Here is a 22,639-nt window from a genome sequence, read left to right as displayed (position 1 = left end):
TTGAGGTTTTCAACTATTTACAGATGGTAACAAGGTTGAAAAAAAAAAAGGCCAACCTCTTACAAAATGAAATATTCAAAACCGCTCATAAAATCATTCATTGTTAAATATTTTGAATGCTATTAGTGGGAAATATCACATTTGCATACAGTGTTATATGCACATACATTGTTTTGGATTAACTTTGTTTTTAGCAGACGTATCCCTACAAGAAAGTCTTATTCGTGAGTGTTTCGGTTGACACTGTCTGATGAACTTATCTTGTAAGAGCATGTGTTTATCTCGCATGCTACAGCACAACTGGGCATTTGAGGCAAAAAAGCACCACGAAAAGATCTCAAAGTGCTTAAATCTGCTAAATAAAAAAGATGAGGACACTGCACTTATTGAGTTTGTGTCATACTTGATGAAGACTGAATGTCCCCATGAATGGAAACCAGTGTCTTCGGTGTTGCACTGCCTTGGTTGGTTGTTACCTCACTGTGCTTGCTCTGAATGGCAGGCGTTTGGCACATGAGAACTGCAGCCTGGAACTTTCTCTGCCTGTGGGTCAGGTGACTGCAAGCTGGAATCCCTTTATACCAGAAGAGTCCAGGGCTTCTGCCTCTGAGTCCAGCAGTGCAGGAGTGCAAAAGGCACCAGGAACACGCTATAGCAGAGCTTTGGCCGAGGGCGGACCCCGTGCTGAAGGGAACCGGACACACGTTGCACTTCTTTATCTCTCAAGTACAACTTTTCCAGTAAGGTAAAAGTTTTCTTTGAAGCTTTGCAAGCAGTTTGGCTTGGTTTTCTGTTCGGTCTGTTTTAGATATGGACCGGTTTGTCAGTTCTGCATTCATATTTTCCTTTTTTTTTTTTTCTTACACAGTGCTAAAACAAAGTTGTTTGTTGTTCTAGACCAAATTGAGCTGATTGTGCTTCCATCTGTCAACTCCCACATTAAACTGAGCATGTGAAAAAATATATAAAGATGCCAGAAAGAATTCCCAGAAGAAAAAACAACAAGCTTATTATTTACTTTGTGATAAGAGTAGAAGTTTGTCATCCACAAAATATTAATTCTGGGGAAGCTCCAGGAAACAGTTGAAAACCCCTGTGCTAGAAGAAGAAGGGCATTTATGTATGGAATACACAGTTGAAATGGACACCTACCATACACCATTTTTTTGTTTTGGAAAAATAGTAAAGCAATAAAAATGGTAACACAAATGTAGTATGGTAATTAAAACTTTATTAGGTGCATCCTAGAATGCATTTTTTTAAGTATGTAAGTTTGCATGCATGCATGCTGGAGATTTTAAATTAAAATTAATTTGTAATATTTTGTATATTTATATCAAGTACAATTATTATCATTATTATTATTATAAGTTTTAGTCTTTAAAAAATGTGTGTGTACTGTAGATAGGGTTATTATCGATTAAATAAATAAAGCTGAAATAAAATAAAATCTCAATGTATTCATATCATGTTTAGTTTATAAACTTAAACTAAACACAAATTAGAAATGTTGTCTAGGCAATAAACTGAATTAAGTTTAATTTAAAGCACTATAATTATTTACTGTAAATAAATATAAAAACTAAAATATATAAAACGTATAATACAAATAATATATAAAAATAGTAATAATTATATATATATATATATATATATATATATATATATATATATATATATATATATATATATATATATATATATAAAATGACAAAAGCACACACAGAAATGGCTAAAATTGAAACTAAAATTTACATAAAAAATAAAAATATCTGCCACACATGCAGGCGCAGCAAATCATGTGGATATGGTAGGTCACATGACCCCTTCAGCACTAGGCCCTTTGTGTCTTAACTTTCAATGTGCTCTTGTCTCATGACATCAGCTTTCCTTTAAGAAACAGTCTGCGTCTTTGTCAGGCCTATATCTTCGTCTCAGAAGATGTTCCTAAAATCCTTCATTTGATTTGCTCTGCAGAGTTAAGCAGGAGCAAAACCTCCAGTCGCTCTTGTATACCAACCTCTTTAAGGCCTTTTTGGTTTTGCATTTTATAATGTTTAAAGATAAATAAGACAATATTCTATCTTTAAAATGAATTACAATTAATTGTTGAGTAAGCAGTATGAGGTGACAGAAATTCACAGCATGCTGTTACACACACACACACACACACACACACCCACACAGTATTGGTCATGGCATGCAGCCAAGCAGGCAATCTAGAGCTTTCTAAAGCAGATGACAGCACAGGCCAGCATAATGTGGATGTAACTAGAAACATGCCACAGTCAGTCTATACATATTCTATATATTTAAAGATTGACCAATGTTTTTTTTTTTTTTGTTTTTTTTATGATTAACAGATTACTCATGTTCAATATGCATTGTCTTATTTCTTTTTTGACAGAATTATTTTTTTAATAATTTTTTTAATAAACACATTTTAGCTGTCATTTATAACCTTGCATATACAAAAAAGTAAACTTTACTTCCCTGTTATTCTAAAAATACTTTATTCAGATATTTGACTAAAATTACCATTGGTCATCCGGTCCAGACAGGATGTCAAAAGGTCCAGCAGTGGGTATTGATTTGGGCACCACCTACTCCTGTGTGGGAATCTTCCAGCATGGAAAGGTGGAGATCATCGCCAATGACCAGGGGAACAGAACGACCCCCAGCTATGTCGCTTTCACAGACACTGAAAGACTGATCGGAGACGCAGCCAAGAACCAAGTTGCCATGAACCCCACCAACACAGTGTTCGGTAAGGCAGCCCATAACAGAATTTACGAGAACATGATGCGATTTACATGAGAAAAAAAAAATGAAAGATTGACATTGACACTTGTATATGTTACTATTCTCCATCAGATGGCAATGTAGTTATTATAATGCTAATACTGTAATCCAGTAATTTCTAACCCAGCAGAAACCAGCAGCAGTTTTAAAGTAATGCTTGTTTGTTGCCATTGTGCATGCATCTTATTTGTTCAACAGATGCCAAGCGCCTGATTGGTCGACGCTTTGATGACCCAGTGGTTCAGTCTGACATGAAGCACTGGCCCTTTAAGGTGATCAATGATGGTAGCAAGCCCAAGGTGGAAGTGGAGTACAAAGGGGAGATGAAGACCTTCTACCCTGAAGAGGTGTCTTCTATGGTCCTCACTAAGATGAAGGAGATCTCTGAGGCTTACCTGGGAAAGGTGAATAGAACTATGCAAAAGCATTGGAATTAGGTGCTTTTAAATCTTTTCTATTTAGGTTGTTACATATTTTAGGACACTTTCTGGCCCTTTTGCTTCACATGTAATGTGCATTCAAGCATACAGGAAATGTACGACCAAGCAAAGAGAACATATCGCTCTAAAGATCAAATTGTCATTAAATTCATGAGAAAATGTGTGTACAACATTTGAAGTCTTTACCTGAATCTTGCTACATGCAAAGTAAAAAGAATCCTGCCTAATTTATAATGGACGTAAAGCCTTTAATTTATCACATACTTTTATAGAACGTGCCAAACCAAAACAGAGAAACCCAAGTACTGTTGTGAAGACTAAAATATATCTCATGCATTTGTGCAAAGTTTTGCAAACACAGCTTTATGCATCTTATCTTGACGTCTACAGTTAGAATGGTTTTGAGACGTTCACCACTGATTAATATCTGGTTCCGCAGCACGCGTTTTATGTTCAGAAATCTCTAAAACATTTTGAAATGTACCTCGACTTTTGAGAGATATTTGAAGATAACACTGGTTCCAGGAAGGATGTCAACTTGGCCACAATCCTTAGTGTCAGCAAGGTTGTTTTTTATGAACCTGTGTTGCTTAAAAACACAGAAATATTCCTGAAAGCATCTACTGTTTCTTTATGAGCAAATTTATATTGAACAAAGTGAACTGTAATCATAATGAATGCAAAAACTCTTTCCTTATTAATCACAAAAATCTCTCCTCTACAAAAAAGTCACTAAGCACTTTTTATATACACTAATATCTAGAAGCCACTGGGTTTATCAGAATCAAAGCCAACATAATCTTTTACACAAAAAATAAAACATCTCTGAGTAAGACATGGACTTGATTTTGATCTTCTTGTTATTTCAGGCTGTGTCAAATGCGGTTATTACTGTGCCTGCGTACTTTAATGACTCTCAGCGCCAGGCCACCAAGGATGCTGGAACCATTGCCGGCCTTAATGTCCTTCGTATTATCAATGAACCAACAGCGGCTGCTATTGCATATGGATTGGACAAAAAGGTATACAGACATCCTGAGCTATACTTTACCAGTTCAGGGCTTTATATATAACTTGGTAAACATTAGGGGTGTGATGAGACACTTATCTCACGAGACGAGACGAGATGCGAGATATGGTTCACACGCGCAGGAGTCTTCAACCTTTTTTCATTTGAGAGCTACTTTTTAAAACTGATTTAATTTCATGATTTTAGTGACCAAAATGATCACGTTTATCACAGAATCCTGTTTAAAAAGTAATACTACACAAACACAATAAAATCAATTCACCAAGTTTTATGTCAAAAACCAGCAAATGACAAATAAAATTAGCATCAATATGCACTTTTTGTTTACATAAACATTAAAATAATAACATTAAAAATGATGGCCAGATTTTAAAGGTCTTACAACATGTTATCTACTAACATGTACAAGTTCAAATAAAGTTTTGACAAAAATGGTTTTATAAAAAGATAAACCTCGCATATTTCAGCACATTAGCTTATCTTTTATTATTAATAGTAAAATTCGGTCCGATTTTCCCGTGGCGTCTGTCGTTGCTATGCAACCATGCCCTGCGCTCTCCACAAGGACAAAAACAGTTTTAATAGCTAATGGATTTCCACCACCGAAAAACACTTGCTGTAGCTCTGCTACTAGATTTATTTACGGAGATGAGAAAAACACCCGTAGTGTTTGGGTGCACCCCCATCCTTTATGTTGGCTGAGCTTTCAATGTTGTTACGGAAAGGGTGAAGCTGAATGGTTGGTTCTTGTCACATGACCGCGGTGCGTTTGCGGCATTCTGAAAAGTTTAGATTTTTTTTTCATCTCGCTGCGCCTGGAAAAAATGAGCGCGTCGCTTCAGTTATTTGAAATAACGAACTTGAGCGCGCAAAAGACGCGATATGTGACCGGCCCCTTGGCGAGCTACCTCCAATCAGGCCACGAGCTACTGGTAGCTCGCCAGCGACGTGTTGGAGACCCCTGGTTCACGGAACACATTTCACATTTTTGAGAAATCCTCAATGACAAAATGCATGACTGGCCTTTTGAAATGTTTAACTACTGGTAATAATATTGTAATGAATGTCATTTCAGTTCTACTTTACGAGTATGAATTATCATATGCATTGAAAGACAATATACAAGCACTGTAAAATGTTTTGCCTCAGACACAACTGACTGGCTTCTCTCCTGTATGATTTAACACAAGTCTCTTCATACCTTACTGTAGGCTACATGAATTATGAGCTTCCAGAACTTCTGATTTAGGCTGTGCGTTACCTCCTAATTCAACTCCTTTCCACAAATTGAACAGAAATAAAATAATAAAAAAAAAACAGTATAAATAACAAAGTAATCAAAGTACTCTCTCAGTATTAAAAGTGCAAAGAGAGACCAAAACAGAGACCAGAGCCACAACTACACAGTCCAGAGATAGGTTTGATATTGGGAGACAGGCTATTGTATGCAGTCTAATTTGCACGCATCGAGGAGCTCGCGTTTTCACGTACTCTGTGTATAGGAAGTGCTGTGCTGAGCGCACATTCTACAAGATACGATATTTATCAGACGCTTAGGCTCTTTTGCGCAACGAATCCTCTGCTATCGTCACACGATCAGTGAACTGTGATTCCTGCTGCACTGTGTGCAACTGCAACTCGTGCTGGATGAGCAGAGCAGACGTTTACAATAGTTTACAATGTTTTTTTTTATTTTCATAAAAACAACAAAACAACAGTGGAGGCAAGAGATCTCGTCACATCCCTAGTAAACATGCTTAACTGGTTGTAAAGATGTTTGGATGAAGTTGTTTGTAGGCTTTTTTTGTTGTCCAGCATCTCACCTTTGCACGTTGGGTGCAGTAACATTAAAGAGTTAGGAGGGTTAAACTACTGCTTTATGGCCACAATTCACTACAGGTTGGTGGTGAGCGCAATGTCCTCATCTTTGATTTGGGTGGTGGAACATTTGACGTGTCCATTCTAACAATCGAGGATGGCATTTTTGAAGTCAAGTCTACCGCAGGTGACACCCATCTGGGTGGTGAGGATTTTGACAACCGAATGGTCAACCACTTCATTGCCGAGTTCAAGCGCAAGTTCAAGAAAGACATCACCGGCAATAAACGTGCAGTCCGACGCCTGAGGACAGCATGTGAGCGCGCCAAGCGCACCCTTTCCTCCAGCACGCAAGCCAGCATTGAGATCGACTCTCTGTTCGAAGGTTCCGACTTCTACACTTCGATCACCAGAGCACGTTTTGAGGAGCTCAACGCCGACCTGTTCCGTGGTACGCTGGAGCCGGTGGAAAAGTCTCTTCGGGATGCCAAGATGGACAAGGCGCAGATCCATGACATTGTGCTGGTTGGTGGCTCCACCCGCATTCCCAAGATCCAAAAACTGCTTCAGGACTTGTTTAACGGCCGGGATCTTAACAAAAGCATCAATCCTGATGAAGCAGTAGCTTATGGAGCTGGTAAGAGGGTTGATTTCCACTTAAGATGAATTATTAAACACTTTTGCTTTTTGACATACTAATCTTTCCTCAAATCCCACCTAGCTGTCCAGGCAGCCATCTTAGCAGGTGATAAATCCGAGAATGTCCAAGACCTTTTGCTGTTGGATGTCACTCCTCTCTCTCTGGGCATTGAGACGGCTGGTGGTGTCATGACTGTGTTAATTAAGAGGAACACCACCATTCCCACCAAGCAAACCCAGACCTTCACCACTTACTCAGACAACCAGCCCGGTGTACTGATCCAGGTAAATCAAAGAGAGACTTGGAAATGGATGTTCATGCTGATCCGACCTGGGATTTTTTAAAAGGGGAGGAAGACCAAGTATATATGGGTACAACAACCCATATATACTTGGTCTTCCTCCCCTTTTAAAAAATCCCAGGTCGGATCAGCATGAACATCCATTTCCAAGTCTCTCTTACAAAATAATAATAGAATATGTAAGGATATAATATATAAGTATACTTCAAGTTCATTTTATTAAGTATACTATTATTAAGCACATTTTATGTAATAAGTATACTAATATTAATGTACTAGATATAATAATATATAATTAATTACATATAATTGTTAGCGTACTGTTTCAATTCTACATGGGACTAAATTGGCCCACTCTTCAGTGTATAAAAGTATAATTTTAAGTATACTTCAAGTGTACCAGAAGTAAACTTTGAGTAGCCTACACAACTTATAGGTATACTGATAGTTTAAAATTATTATTTTTTTTTAGCTTATGAAAGTACACTGAAGTATACTCTCAGTAAACTACTAGTTTAGTATTATACTGCAAGTATACTTGTACATTTTCTTTAAAGGGGTGGTTGAATATGATTTCACTTTTCTAACTTTATTTAGTGTGTAATGTTGCTGTTTGAGCATAAACAACATCTAACAACAAGTTACAATGCTCAAAGTTCAAAGCAAAGGGAGATGTTTTCTTTTAAAGAAATTGCTTTTTAAGGACTACAAAAGGCTGGTAGGGAATAAACAACATTCCTACCAGGTTAGTGACATCACTAACCCTAAAATTTACATAAATTTATAGATTATTTACAATTTATAGATTATCAAGACAGAATATGCTAATCAATGACTAGAAGATAACTACACAAGCTACATAAATTCACCAACTAACCATTCAGAAATGTTGTCTACATGTTGTCACTTCTTCTTGAGTCTCTCCATCTTTCTGACTTCGGTTTGAACATAAAAGGCTAAAGGTTTTTGAAATTTCCAGTCCTGTGTGAGGTAAAAGGACACAAGCTATTGTAGCTTCGGCCTCTGTGCTGGAAGCAGCAGCTCATTTGCATTTAAAGGAACAGACACAAAAACAGTGCGTTTTTGCTCACCCTCAAAAAGTGACAACTTTAACATGCTATATAAAAATATCTGTGGGGTATTTTGAGCTAAAACTTCACATACACAATCTGGGGACATCAAAGACTTATTTTACATCTTGTGAAAAGGGCATTGTACCACCCCTTTAAGTGAACATAACATCATACTTATAGTTTACTTTTTATATATAATTTTTGCACTTTAAGTATACTACTATGTTCCTATTTAGATGTACATTTTTTATACTTGAAATATACTTTTAACTGCACTTTAACTCATTTTAAAAACATTTTATTCTATCTTCATGCATACTTTTTTTAATCAACACTTGAATGTGGGTAAGTTTCATGTTGAACAAAAAGCTGAGAAAATCACATTTTTGTCAAAGACCATGTCCGGATCGGTTTCTGAACGATGATCAAAACACAGATGGAGATCGAGTCCATCAACACCCCCAAAAGCTTCACAGTTGTTAACCCTTGCTGTGTCGTTTGGTTCATTCGGTAACGTTAGACAGTTTTGAACTTATATGCTGTTTAATGTTTTATGACCGCATTATTTTACATTCGTGTAAGCAATCTTTTACAACTTGTTTTTGCTTCTTCACTTGTGTTTTTATCTGGATATTCTGTACTATTTTCAGATGCGGAATAGCGCCCCCTAATGAATAACAGTGAAAACATGGATAGCTGGAAAATTGAGAAGGGTATAGCTGCAGCCTGGAGATCTCCAAATCGGGGTGGGGGCTTCCTCCTATTGACAGACAGGCACATGACATGTATGTGTGATTAGACCAGTGCAGCCAAGTCTAAAGATTTATTTGGTCATGTCAATCACAGTGCTGATTTCCTAGACAATGCTACAACAAATGCTAGCCCCTAAACCTACCCTACACCCACCCTACACCCTAACATTAACCAATGAAATTGACTGCATGTCGGGATTTGCACTGAATAGTGTGCTAAAGAAAATGGCAGTTCAGAAGATAAGCATTTAAAAAGATCGTTGGCGCCAATGGCCTTGTGGTCAGTGCAACGACATGTAGCGCCTTTGCACTCGGGCGGCCCGAGTTCGAGTCCCGGCTCGTTGACCTTTCCCGATCCCATCCCCCGTCGCTTTCCCACCGAGTTTCCTGTCATCTCTCTACTGTCCTGTCACAATAAAAAAAAAGGAAAAAAAAAAAAAAAAAAGATAATACGAAAAGAGATTGCTGAGATTGTCTGTAACCCCCCAGCCCCCTTCTACCCTGCAAATCTTTAGCCCCGAAACGCCCCGATCGCTTAGAACAATACAATAGATTAAAATCAGATCCAATTAGATCAACTAGAAATTATATTTGATTTAAGAATTTTTATTTTGAAATCTAAGTCAATGACAATTGGCTGAAGCCAGAGCCAATGGTGCAAGTCTTTGTGTATTAAGACCCCAACCCCTTTTGGAGTTTACGCCCCATTTTGGAGATCTCCGGTCTGCAGCTATACCTACATGGGAAAATTCAGTCAATGGCGGGGAAAGAGTGAAGTAGTTTTGAAGTAAATTCGTATGTACACTACCAGTGGTTTAGCCTACACAAAAATCTCGATCAAAAGATTGAGTACAAGTATAAGTATCAAATATACTTAGACTTTTCTGTCAGTATAAGTATCAGTATAAGTATACTTAAGTGCAATTTTAAGTATATTCCTGAGATATCCATAAAAAGTATACTGAAATTATACTTTTTTATTTTTAGTTTAAAATAAGTATACTAATAGCACACTTGAATAAACTTATTTTTCGTAAGGGTTGGTACAGTTCAACAGTTCTTTCAAAAGCCATTGAGGCATTTGTAACCAATAAGAGTCTGTTTTAGTCATTTTGATTTTCTAACCCCTAGGTATATGAAGGAGAGAGAGCCATGACAAAGGACAACAACCTTCTTGGAAAATTTGAGTTGACAGGCATCCCTCCCGCTCCTCGTGGTGTGCCACAGATTGAAGTTACCTTCGACATTGATGCCAATGGCATTCTCAATGTATCCGCAGTGGACAAAAGCACTGGCAAAGAAAACAAGATCACGATTACTAATGACAAAGGTAGAATAATTGTTCTGACCTTGAATAAAGTGTTGACTTTATACTCATTAATTCCAGAGAACTCTGAAGTTCAAAATTGGTCTTAGTTTTTACCGTTAGTTTCTCTTCTGCTTCTTTCAGGTCGTTTGAGCAAGGAGGACATTGAACGTATGGTACAAGAGGCTGACCGATACAAAGCAGAGGATGAAGCTCAGAAGGAGAAGGTCACCGCCAAGAACACTTTAGAGTCCCTGGCCTTTAACATGAAGAGCACTGTGGAGGATGACAAGCTGCAGGACAAGATCAGTGCAGAGGACAAAAAAAATATTACTGACAAATGCAATGAGGTCATTGCCTGGCTGGACAGGAACCAGGTAGGGAACATCCTAGAAACTGCACAACTTACATGCCAATCTACAGGTCACACTTGTTTACAGGATTAAGGCTATCCCTTTCAGTTATGATTATATAATTGAAGGATATTTATTTGATATCTCACCTTGAGGAAGTGAAATCCATTTGTGTGAGTGTTTCACCCCCCAAAAATTACCTTTTACATTGTGATTGATTATTGTGGGGTTATCATCGTTCTAAACCTCGCTTTTAACCCCAGGTAGAAATCATTATTTAGAAGCAGGGTTTACCCAGGTTATGAAACCCTGCTCTGCATTGTGGTGCTAAAATGTTATGGCGATGCTTAGCAATAGATACCCAATGATGAGCCTCATATTTATGTGCTTTGGACAATGATAGAAACATTTGTATAAACTGTTGTATAAATACTGTTATATCCATTGTTCCATATATCCATAAACAGTAGTTTCGGTGTTTGAGGAGAAAAAATTAAAATGGTGATGAAAAACATGTAAATTGAAGTAACAAAGAAACCACATTATTCTTACCTTATTAGTCCGAAAAGTCCATAAAAAAAAACAAAACATTGATGGTAAAGTCAGCAATATATAATATGAGGTTGCGAAATGCTAATGCCTTAATGTAAACAGGTCACGTTCTGCCTTCATTGACACCACTTGTAAATATGTAAATAAGAATGTTAACCCAGTGTTTAGGAATGTACAGTGTAAATTGTAAATCCAGGGTAAATTATAAGCAGTGTGAAACACAAAAACGAGATAAACCAGGATTCCATTTTTCTGGGGTGTGTGTGTGTGTGTGTGTGTTCAACTATTTCAAGTGTTTCCCAACCTTGTTCCTAAAGGTACACCAACAGTACACATTTTGGATGTCTCAAATATCTTACCAATCTATTTGGAGTCTTGGAGTCTCTACTAATGAGCTGATGAGTTGAATCAAGTGAGTTTAATTAGGAAATGTTAAAAAAAAAACATATGAAGGGTACAACGGGGCTAAAGGTGCACTGGGGGAAAAGGCACATTTGACTTTACACTTCTAGATGGCACAAAAATGAACCTCAGCACTTTTCTTAACAACCACATTTGACGATGCACAAGGAAATTTGGCTGATCCTTAAGTAACATAATCACAGACAGCAACGCAAAGTTGTTTCGCCGCTACTTTGATCTAATATTTAATGTTTTTTAAAATGTTGTTGGTTTATGTAGTAAATGACAAATCAATAACATTATTGACTATATTTTGAAACAACTGTATTATTAATGTTTTTTAATTTTCTTCAAGGTAATTAAAGCAAGTTTTTCAATACTGGAAGAATATGCAAAAGTATGGTATTTAGGCTAAAAGGCACCCCACGATTGGCTAAACAATTAACATGACAATAAACTGCCGACTGACTTTTCCATTAGTTGACATGACATGATTATATTTAGATAGATAACATCATATGTTAATGTAAGACATTAAGAGATAATCACCATATTTATAATGAAACCATCATATTTGAAAATATATGAATCATTTAATATCATAAAATATCATATTAATTATTACTACTGTCAAGGTATATTAAATTATTAGGGGATCTCATTCAATGCCTATAGAATCTTAACTTTTTAAAATAATTTTGTTTCTGTATTTTTAAAATGAACATAATGACCGTATATTTATTGAACAAAATACATTATTTCATTAATTATCAAAATAAACAGAAAATACAAGTATTAACTACAAGTATTATTTTGAACAAGTATTAACTTTGATATTATTCTAAATATATTAAGTATTTGTATCAATATTGTGTGCCTTTTACCCCATGCTGGTGAGCCTTTTACCCTGTGTGTGGGATAAAAGGCCCTCCTTACCACCTCATACATTTATGATTTATTTTCACACAAAATCTGTTGCTCCATCAATGTTCAATAAAAACATATGTATTTTTTTTCTGCAATCACACACTATGGGAGTAGTAAAGCACTTTTTCTTAAGGTGTGCCTGTAACCCCATTGAACCCAACTGTTGGTGTGCCTCTAGCAACAGTATTGGGAAATGCTGCATTAAGCAATGAGTCACCTCACAGAACAAAGAGCATCTTCCAAGACTTTTCTTATGTCTTGTACCGCAGACTGCAGAAAAGGATGAGTACGAGCACCAACAGAAGGAGCTGGAAAAAGTGTGCAACCCCATTATCACCAAGCTCTATCAGGGCGCAGGTGGCATGCCGGGTGGAATGCCGGGTGGAATGCCTGGGGGATTTCCTGGAGGGGCAGGAAGTGGTTCCTCCTCTGGTCCTACCATTGAGGAAGTGGACTAATCTTGACACCAGAACATCCAGACTCACATATAAGAAACCAAATCAAAATCAGATTGTTGTCAACTTGCTGCATTTCAAACAGGCTTCATGTTAACTAGTGTTTTCTTACATTGATGTGCCACATAAGACCAACTTATAGCTTATGACCAAAGCAATATGGCACTTACAAAACAGCTTTAACATATTAGCCTATGTTGGCATCATGTTTGGAAATCTTTTATTCTGTCTGTAAGCTATTATTCAGTGTTTACAAGGTTAGTCATGCTACAATTACAACAAAATGCCTAGGTGAGGCCTTGTAACTTGTTCATTTAGTCGTTATAGTCATTATTCATAATTATTCCACAGGGAGAGGTTTTTACACATCTGCTTTTACAATTCATTTGTTTTAGCGTTTTCTGTATGACTCAATACAAATAAAGCATATTATTTCCTGAATATCTTGTCTCATGTTTTTGCTTTCCAGAAACGTAATATCCCTTTGTTTTTGTTTGGTTGGCTCAACTATTGATCTTTTCCTCATATGACAGATACAAACATTCCTGAGCTCCTCCTAACTGCATGAAAGCACCTGTATGAATTGTGAAATTTAACAGATGCTAGAGAGAATATAAATCCAGAGAGAGAACTAATAGCAAACAACAGCAAGACACAAGGCAATTGTCAACAACATGATCTGGATCTTTAGCTTGTTTGCTTTGGTGGCTTCCACTCTAGGTGAGTTTTGAGGTCATGTATGTATGTATGTATGTCATTGTACTGTACAAAACTAAACATAACATGTTTAGTGATACTTTTCTTATTAGTCTTTTAATGATCTTTGCTTACAGGATGTGGAGTGCCTCAATTGCAGCCGTGGGATAGTGCTGCCAGGAGTAAAATTGAGGATAATGTTCCAAGTGTAGTTGGGGGAAATAATGTAATCCATGTTATTAATGGAATGAAAGCAAACCCTTGGCCCTGGCAGGTCTCTATCCAGGTAGTGTTACAAGTTTTAAAAACAAAATCGTTAAGTATTTTCCAAAGCAAGATGTTTTTAATGTTTTTATTAATGGATCCACTTCTAATTTATTATCATATCATAATGGTCGTGGGCTTCATTCTCTGTTTAATCATGTACTCATGAAGTTCTTTATATTTTAACCAGAATTCCAGAGGTGAGCACTTCTGTGGTGGTTCCCTGATCAACAATTATTGGGTCCTCACTGCTGCCCACTGTTCAGTTCAGTAAGTATTCATTGTATCTATCTATCTATCTATCTATCTATCTATCTATCTATCTATCTATCTATCTGTCTATCTGTCTATCTATCTATCTATCTATCTATCTATCTATCTATCTATCTATCTATCTATCTATCTATCTATCTATCGTTCAATCCATCATTCAATTATGTATTCTATCATTCTATCCAGGTATTTAGGTTTTGATAAAAAAAAAAAAAAAAGTTTTCAACTTGTCCTGCTTTTCCTTTTCCCGCTGTCTTTTATAGGCCTGGAAATCATTATGTTGTCCTTGGACAGAGTGACCGTGGCTCCAATAAGGAACTTATTCAGATCAAGAAAATTGCCAAGGTATCATCTTTAATGTGATTATTACATTAACACAGATGTTTTAAATCTTTAAATTGCACTATCATTGCAAAGTTAAAGTATATTAAAGGCTGCATTTATATGATCAAAAAATGTAGTAAAAACAATAAGATTGTTGAATATTATTTCAGTTTAATATAAGAGTTTTGTGTTGCTTAACCATGATTAAGAGTCAGATTTTTTTTTTTTTCAGAATTATTTGATGAATAGAAAGTTCAAAAGAGCAGTATTTATTTGAAATACATACTTTTTTTGCATTATAAATGTCTTTACTGTCACTTCTGATCAATTGAATGTGTCCTTGCTGTATGTATTAATTTCTTAAAAACTTGCTACATTACACTTATAGGTCATCACCCATCCCAATTTCAACAAACAGACCAAATTTAACAATGATGTTACACTGCTGAAATTGTCCAGTCCAGCACAGATGACGGCCCGTGTCTCTCCTATATGTCTGCCTAGCTCCTCCACCAACATCCTCCCTGGGACTCTTTGTGTCACCACTGGCTGGGGCAAAACCAGAACCGAGAGTAAGTCCGCAATTCTTCTCACCTGTACATTTTCAATTGTGTAGTAAATAAATAAAATAACAGCAGTTGATCCTTGCTCAAACATTCATACACTTACTGTCTCACATTATTCTTTTGCTTATAGTTACTCCTCGGTTCTTGCAGCAGGCGACCTTGCCGATAGTGAGTCAGGCTCAGTGTAGGCAAGTATTTGGTCAGAACAAAATCACTGATGCCATGATCTGTGCTGGAGCCTCTGGAGCCTCATCTTGCCAGGTATATGAAGATAGATTTACAAACATATTATACACAAACTATCCATTTCAATATTTGAAAAACAAATAATGTTAACATTGTCACAATGTTAATCACTGATGTCTGTCTGTCAACTACAGGGTGATTCTGGTGGTCCTCTGATGTATGAGAGTTCAGGTGTTTGGTATCAGGTGGGCATCGTCTCCTGGGGCAAAACAGACTGCAATGTTGACGTTCCAATAGTTTACACCCGTGTCTCTTATTTTCGCAAATGGATTGATGGAATTGTTCAATTCAACTAGAGCACCAGCAAGAGTATTTACCCTCCAGAGGACACATAAGTCTATCATCACTACATTTTATCTCTTGTTGTTCATGGTTTATGGTTCTCATGTGTCTGAACATTCAGCCATTAGTCAAGGTTTCCAGTTATCAAAACACTGTTTTATGATGCTATTGTTTTGAATACTGAAAATACCTCATATGGCAATTCAATTATTAAAAACACTACTTATGTAACCACAATGTATCTGTTTTCATCTAATTGTAATTAACTAATTGTATTACACTTGTTACTCAATAAATATGAAATTAATTATGGTATGCTTTGAGTATTTGTTAAAATGCAATGATCAAATCTTGAACAAAAATAAGCATTAGTGCTTGTTTTTTAAAAATAAAACTTTAATTTTTAAACTTAAACTTTTAATAATAAGTTAATAAACAGAATGGGGTCACTAAGTTTTTTTTTTTTTTTTTTTACTTTTATTAAAAGATCCTGAAAATATGCATCACATTCTACATTGATAATAATATAAAATGTTCCTTGAGCACTAAATCAGCATATTAGAATGATTTCTGAAGGATCATGTGACACTGAAGACTGGACTAATAATGCTGAAAATTCAGCTTTGCATCACAGGAATAAATTACATTTTAAAATATAATAAAATAGATAACAGTCATTTCAAAACTGTAATAATATTTCACAGTATTACTGTTTGTATTTGTTATCAAAAAAGCAGTATTCGTGAGAATAAGAGACTTATTCTCTTATATTTCTTATAAGAAAAAGAAAAGAAGAAAAAAAACGTACCAACCCCAAACTTTTGAACAGTATAGGCTTTAAAAACTAGTATATAAAAAAAAAAACGTAAAAAAACATCAAAGCAAGTGGCATTTGCAATCAAATGCATTTGCTGGATTAGAGAACGTTTAATTATGTGAAAAGAGCATTATACAACATGGAAACATGTGCGGCACATTGAAATAGACACTGAATTATATTTATTGAATATGTCAAATGTTTGTAAAGTCATGTAGCCTACAGCCATGAACCTTTTATGCTTAAAGGTTTAACTGATTGAATTATGGTTTTAATGTTCATTTTTAGTTCCTGTCATGTTTTTTTTTTTTTTTTTATAGCATGAAAATGAGTATCAGGGTAAATCAACTCAGAGTTCAAGTTTGAACTCAGAGTTGGTTGAACCTCCTTATTGAAACAGGCCCCTGTTCTCTTCTATATGTTGTCCTTGTAGAGCATTATCATGGTTACTGTACATAACCTGTGCAGACAAAGAGTATTCCCAAGGTGTCAGCATTAAAGTGATTAGCTAAGTGATTGACTTGTTTACTTGTTCATCCTAAAAACCACACGGGTTAGACATCTTTTCACAGTGTTCTTTGGTGTTAAACAACCACAAAACACATGAAATGTGACTGAGACACAAAAAAATATTTATTTAAAAAATGATTGATAACACTTTACTTGAAGGGGTGTGCATAAGACTGACATGACAGCTTCATAATCATGGCATGAAATGTCATGAATATGAAGGAGGTTTTATGCATGTTTATGCTCAGTTATGACATTTTTAATGCAAATATGACATTGTTTGAGATGTCTTTGTTATGACAACTTGACAAACCAATACATCATAACCTGTCAAAAATGTGTCATAAACAGAAATATTAAAAAGATTAATTATCAAACTTAAGAAACTATAGCTTTATGGGTTAACATTCCATTAAACTGTCATGTGGTTGGTTTTGACATTGGCTGTCATGAGGCCATTATAACTGTCATGAATATATTTCTGACCATTTTTTTTTTCCAGTATTCCAGTATTAGTTTTAAAATAATTTGACAGTATTAACACTTAATGACATTTAATGACAAATTAAATTTGTATCACTGTAGTTGAGGTCAAGAAAAATATTCATGACACTGTTATAAAATTATTTGACAGAGTATTAACACTTAAAGAAACACTCTGTTTTTTGAAATCGGGCTTATTCACCGTCTTTCCTACATTTAGATAGGTGGGCAAATGCATTTTTGTCTCAGTGCATGCACTGTTTTAGTTTGGCAACGCCGCCGCTAGCTTAGCTTAGCATAATGAATGGAATCCTTTGTTGCCATCTAGCATGTCGTGAGTAAAAGTGATCAAAACATTTTTTTTAAAAACAACTAATTTCTTCTTGTGGCCTGCATATTCACAATGAGTACAAATAGCGATACAGATTAAGACTAGGCAATTTCCTAGGCAGATATTGACTTGGGACTATATTGGGGTGAAGCACAGGCAAAGCACTGCTACTTGGGCGCAGAGATATCACGCAACACATGAAATCCCCCCACGTTGAGCCTGGTCATCGATGAACCTCCTCCTCTCAAACTCTGGTTCATAGAGGTATGGTTCTGGATCTTGACTATCCGAGAAGTCACCCTCTTCGTCTCTCACAAAATCTGCCATGTTCATCGCCATTCACTATGTCTACTGTAGGAAAAATAGCCAGCTACTATTCACGCCGGTATGTTGACAGAAGTTGGGGGATTTCAGGTGTTGCGTGATATCTCTGCGCCCAAGTAGCAGTGCTTTGCCTATGCTTTCCCCTAATATAGTCCCATGTCAATATCTGCATAGGGAATCGCCTAGTCTTAATCTGCATTGCTAGGCCACAAGAAGTAATTCGGTTTTTTTTTATTAGTTTTTTTTTATCACTTTTACTCATGACATGCTAGCTGGCAACAAAGGATTCCATTCATTATGCTAAGCTAAGCTAGCGGCGGCGCTGCCAAACTAAAACAATGCATGCACTGAGACAAAAATGCGTTTGCCCACCTATCTAAATGTAGGGAAGACGGTGAATAAGCCCTATTTAAAAAAACGGTGGAGTGTTCCTTTAATGACATTTTAATGACACATTAAATTTGTACCACTGGGGAAAAAAAAGTGGTCAGTAATATAATGTAATGTTAACCCATAAAGCTAAGTAGTTTCTTAAGTTTGATAATTAATCTGCTATGTCATGTTTATGACATATTTATGACTTGGTTTATGTCAAGTTGTCATAACAAAGACTCAAACAATAATCTCAAAACAATAATCTCAAACAATGTCATCTTTGCATTAAAAATGACATACTGAGCGAATGACACTTAATGACAGTTGTCATTAACATGCATAAAACCTCCTTCATATTCATTATTATGAAAGTGTCATGTCAGTCTTATGCACACCCCTTCAAGTAAAGTGTTAACAAATGATTTAGTGTCTTAGAATAGAGAAAAGATCTTAAATCTCCCCCACCCCCTAATTTTTTTTTCTTGTATCTGCTGCTTGTATGGTCTAGTATCTGCTGCTTGTATGGGTTCAGTTAGAACTTCAGGTTATAAATTTACAGGTGAAAGAATAGCGTCTCAGTTTGTCTCATAGCTGCACTTAAATGCATTCAGAAAACATTAGTTTTAACAAAGGTGGGCAGCCTACCCTTTTTTCCCAGTTGACCTAATTATTCTTGTCAATATTTCAACATACTTTTTGTCACATGACTGTACTGAACAAGATATGAACGTTCCTGAGCTCTGAGATCCTTCCAGCTGCATGGAAGCACCTTGATGATTCCCAGTTTTATCAGATGCTAAAGAGAATATAAAGCAGGTGTCAGACTCAATGGGAACAACAGTAGGAAATTACGGTTCATGTCTCCATGATGTTCTGGATCATAAGTTGTTTTGCTTTGGTGGCCTCCACTCTGGGTGAGTTTCTTTTGTTGCAACTTGCAATGAGTGTGGTATCTGAAACTGGTAACTGTAGCTAGTTTTAAAACCTGCAATCGCTGGCTTAAAGAACAGAGGAATTTCTTAGGTTCAAAATATGATATTACCGTACTCAAATAAAAAAAGAACTAAGCTGGTTTACCCATGATTGTATGTTTTTGCATGCATTAATTTTCCTTACCATAGGCTGTGGAGTGCCTTCCATTAGACCAGTAATTAGCGGCTACAACAAAATTGTGAATGGAGAGAATGCAGTGTCCGGTTCGTGGCCCTGGCAGGTCTCGCTCCAGGTAACTGAGGCTAGTTTTAATTATGCAATTATTGTTCCTAAGGAACTAGAGCAGGAGTGTCCAAACTCAGTCCTGCAGAGTTTAGCTCCAACTTGCCTCAACACGCCTGCCTGGAAGTTTCTAGTATGCCCAGTAAGAGCTTGATAACCTGGTTCAGGTGTTTAATTGGAGTTGGAGCTAAACTCTGCAGGACAGTGGCCCTCCATGAGTAGAATTGAACATCCCTGTAGAGGGTCCTATAAGATGATATGTATAAATACATGATAAATTTTTTTACTGGCAATGTGTTCATCATTCACTGAGTTATATCATGTTTATTTGTTAATGTATGAACCAGCAATCCAATGGCTTCCATTTCTGCGGAGGATCGCTGATCAACCAGTACTGGGTCGTCACTGCTGCTCACTGTCGTGTTCAGTAAGAACCTTCAAATCTGTTTTACTTTATAAACATACCCTACCTGGTTCTTTTTTTCTTATTTTTTCAATCTTACCCTAGGGCTGGATATCACTATGTTATCCTTGGAGAGCATAACCGCGGCTCCAGCGCTGAATCTGTTCAAGTCATGAGGATCGCCAAGGTATACTGCTTTAACCATACTGTATCCCTTTGAGTCACTATCTGCTGATTGCATTGCTGTGGTTCTCTGATATGGGCATTACCTCAGAAACCACAGAATTTTGTCACTCTGCCATAGTTTAAAAAAAAGTGTTGCTTGCTTACTAGGGGCAGGATTTAACAAATACTTGCAACAAACAGACTCTTTTGTCCATTTTGCTATGCCTTGCTCTTTTTTCAGCTTGTAATACCACAAGATTAAAGTTGCTGTGAGTTTTTATTTTAATATCGTGAGTAATTGACCCTACTATCTGACAGATATCACGAAAACTTCAGAGGTCGTTCTCTATTAGCTATATTGGCAAATATGTTGGGATCTATTGTTTTGTATTAGACACTATTGTTCAAACGTTTGAGGTCAGTATTTTTATTTAACAAGGACACATAAAATGGATCAAATGTGACATTTATAAAGTAAAAAATATAAATTATATAAAAATATGAAGCAGAACAACTGTTTTCAACATTGATGATAATAATAAGAAATACTAAGTAAATCATCATATTAGAATGATGATTTCTGAAGGATCATGTGACACTGAAGACTGTAGTAATGATGCTGAAAATTCAGCTTTGCATCACAGGAATACACTTCAAATATATTACAATAGAAATCAGTGATTTTAAATTGTTTTACTGTGTTTTTGATCGAATAAATGCAGACTTGGTGAGCATAAGAGACTTCTTTCAAAAACATTTTTAAAAAATCGTATTGACCCCAAACCTCTGAACAGTATAGTGTATGTATTGTATAATAAATAATCTCATGAGTTCATTTTTCCTCCCACTGTAGGCCATCACCCATCCTTACTACAACAGTCAGAACTTCAACAACGACGTCACCCTGCTGAAACTGTCCTCTCCAGCCCAGCTGACGTCCCGTATCTCTCCTGTGTGTCTGGCTGCCTCCTCCACCAGTATCCCCTCTGGCACTCGCTGCGTCACCACTGGATGGGGCAAAACTGGAACCACCTGTAAATATATCATCAACATCACTGATGTCAAAAACAATTACATTCATGACTAAAATGACTGGATATTCTAGTTTTCTTCTATTTGCTTTGTTTTTACAGCAAGTCCTAATATCCTGCAGCAGACCGCGCTGCCGCTTCTGAGTCCGGCTCAATGTAGGCAATACTGGGGTCAGAGCAGAATCACAGACGCCATGATCTGTGCTGGAGCCTCTGGTGTTTCCTCTTGCCAGGTATATGAGGACAAAAATGTATATACATACATACAGTGATTTAGTTCTGATGTGCTTATATGGGTTTGTCTGTCAACTACAGGGTGATTCTGGTGGTCCTCTGGTGTGTGAGAGTTCCGGTGTTTGGTATCAGGTGGGCATCGTGTCCTGGGGCACCAGCGACTGCAATGTTCGCACCCCAGCCGTCTATGCCCGGGTCTCTTACCTCCGCCAATGGATTGACCAGATCGTCGCTTCCAACTAGAGCTCCAACTATTTGAAAATAATGCCAATAAAAATATTAAAAACACCTTCTAAAGATTATGGGAAGTGACTCGAGCACATAACATAAATCATAGGGTGATAAGGATTAAAAAAATAAATGTGAGTATGAGTTTGTGTCAAAGAATGTATTGATAACATGGTGTATTGAAAGTGAGGTGATGTAAGATTCATCAGAATTGCTGTTTCCAGGAGCCACGACCCAAACAAAAACAAAACAGAGCGCACTGTTAATAATACACAACAACATCAGGGAAATAATAGGCACTGTTTTTTTTGTTTTTTTTACGTTTTTTTATATTTTTGAAAGATGTCTCTTGTTCTCAATAAGGCTGAATTTATTTGATAAAAATACAGAGAAACTGTAAAATATGATTACAATTTAAAATAACTGTTTTAGATATAAATATTTGTTAAAAAGTCATTTATCCCAGTGATGGTAAAGCTGAATTTTCAGCATCATTACTCCAGTCTTCAGTGTCACATGATCCTTAAGACATCATTCTAATATTTTTTTACCATTAGTTTCAATGTTGAAAATAGTTGTGCATTTATTTGATATATAAATATTTTGTAACATTTTTATTATGTCTTTAATGTCAGTTTTGATCAATTTAATGTGTGCTTGATGAATTCATTTCTTTCAAATACTGACCCCAATTTTTTGAATGTAGTATAAATAAATAAAAATAGTTTGTATGTAATTAATATTTTATTATAATATTGCAATATTTTTAACATTTGTATTTGCTTTCTTAGTGTAGTTGCTTTAGGCGGGACATGATTGTGGTTCTTGTTCACATCTTCACAGTTCTGCCAAGGTATCAGTCAAAGTGATTGGCACAAAGGCCTTTTTTACACTTTATCTGCCAATTGCATTGTTGTAACTGTTGTTGCATGACCATAAGACCACAGGATTGTGTGGAAAACACGTCGCACTGAAAGGAGGAACAGACCATTGAAGTTGTTATTCTCTCTCTCTCTCTCTC

At 36.3% G+C, this 22,639-nt stretch overlaps 3 protein-coding genes across 7 annotated transcripts; all 3 read left to right on the top strand.

The window, feature by feature from the left end:
- The first annotated feature begins 303 nt into the window (after nucleotides 1-303).
- hsc70 (heat shock cognate 70) lies at nucleotides 304-13,292 on the top strand. 5 transcript variants are annotated; one of them, XM_084126159.1, is made up of 9 exons: nucleotides 304-745; nucleotides 2,558-2,767; nucleotides 3,001-3,206; nucleotides 4,112-4,264; nucleotides 6,172-6,727; nucleotides 6,812-7,014; nucleotides 9,988-10,186; nucleotides 10,307-10,539; nucleotides 12,666-13,292. In XM_084126159.1, exons 2-9 carry the CDS (start codon nucleotides 2,563-2,565, stop codon nucleotides 12,852-12,854), a joined length of 1,944 nt encoding a protein of 647 aa, XP_083982285.1. In that variant the 5' UTR covers nucleotides 304-745; nucleotides 2,558-2,562; the 3' UTR covers nucleotides 12,855-13,292. The 5 variants fall into 5 exon arrangements, with proteins under 5 accessions (XP_083982285.1, XP_083982284.1, XP_083982286.1 ...); XM_084126158.1 differs by having other exon boundaries at nucleotides 340-745; nucleotides 2,562-2,767; XM_084126160.1 differs by having other exon boundaries at nucleotides 345-740.
- LOC311090701 (chymotrypsin-like protease CTRL-1) lies at nucleotides 13,215-15,815 on the top strand. The gene is made up of 7 exons (XM_084126163.1): nucleotides 13,215-13,571; nucleotides 13,685-13,833; nucleotides 14,002-14,081; nucleotides 14,348-14,429; nucleotides 14,797-14,980; nucleotides 15,105-15,235; nucleotides 15,355-15,815. Exons 1-7 carry the CDS (start codon nucleotides 13,526-13,528, stop codon nucleotides 15,514-15,516), a joined length of 834 nt encoding a protein of 277 aa, XP_083982289.1. The 5' UTR covers nucleotides 13,215-13,525; the 3' UTR covers nucleotides 15,517-15,815.
- A 3,262-nt stretch (nucleotides 15,816-19,077) lies between these two features.
- ctrl (chymotrypsin-like) lies at nucleotides 19,078-21,678 on the top strand. Its single transcript, XM_084127041.1, has 7 exons — nucleotides 19,078-19,256; nucleotides 19,464-19,567; nucleotides 19,905-19,984; nucleotides 20,066-20,147; nucleotides 20,979-21,159; nucleotides 21,259-21,389; nucleotides 21,472-21,678. Exons 1-7 carry the CDS (start codon nucleotides 19,208-19,210, stop codon nucleotides 21,631-21,633), a joined length of 789 nt encoding a protein of 262 aa, XP_083983167.1. The 5' UTR covers nucleotides 19,078-19,207; the 3' UTR covers nucleotides 21,634-21,678.
- The last annotated feature ends 961 nt before the right edge of the window (nucleotides 21,679-22,639 follow it).

This window comes from Abramis brama (genome assembly GCF_963993115.1).
Source record: "Abramis brama genome assembly, chromosome: 10".
NCBI lineage: Eukaryota > Metazoa > Chordata > Actinopteri > Cypriniformes > Leuciscidae > Abramis > Abramis brama.
Note: the sequence above shows the minus strand (reverse complement) of the source record. Positions and strands in the feature narration are given on the sequence as shown.

Bases quoted from the DNA above. Each gene is read 5' to 3' on its own strand.
- LOC311090701 (XM_084126163.1), top strand. From the start codon at position 13,526: ATGATCTGGATCTTTAGCTTGTTTGCTTTGGTGGCTTCCACTCTAG. The intron at 13,572-13,684 runs GTGAGTTTTGAG...CTTTGCTTACAG, and splicing joins TTTGGTGGCTTCCACTCTAG to GATGTGGAGTGCCTCAATTG. The intron at 14,981-15,104 runs GTAAGTCCGCAA...TTTTGCTTATAG, and splicing joins GGGCAAAACCAGAACCGAGA to TTACTCCTCGGTTCTTGCAG.
- hsc70 (XM_084126158.1), top strand. From the start codon at position 426: ATGAATGGAAACCAGTGTCTTCGGTGTTGCACTGCCTTGGTTGGTTGT. The intron at 3,207-4,111 runs GTGAATAGAACT...TTGTTATTTCAG, and splicing joins CTGAGGCTTACCTGGGAAAG to GCTGTGTCAAATGCGGTTAT. The intron at 7,015-9,987 runs GTAAATCAAAGA...TCTAACCCCTAG, and splicing joins AGCCCGGTGTACTGATCCAG to GTATATGAAGGAGAGAGAGC.
- ctrl (XM_084127041.1), top strand. From the start codon at position 19,208: ATGATGTTCTGGATCATAAGTTGTTTTGCTTTGGTGGCCTCCACTCTG. The intron at 19,257-19,463 runs GTGAGTTTCTTT...TCCTTACCATAG, and splicing joins TTTGGTGGCCTCCACTCTGG to GCTGTGGAGTGCCTTCCATT. The intron at 21,390-21,471 runs GTATATGAGGAC...TGTCAACTACAG, and splicing joins CTGGTGTTTCCTCTTGCCAG to GGTGATTCTGGTGGTCCTCT.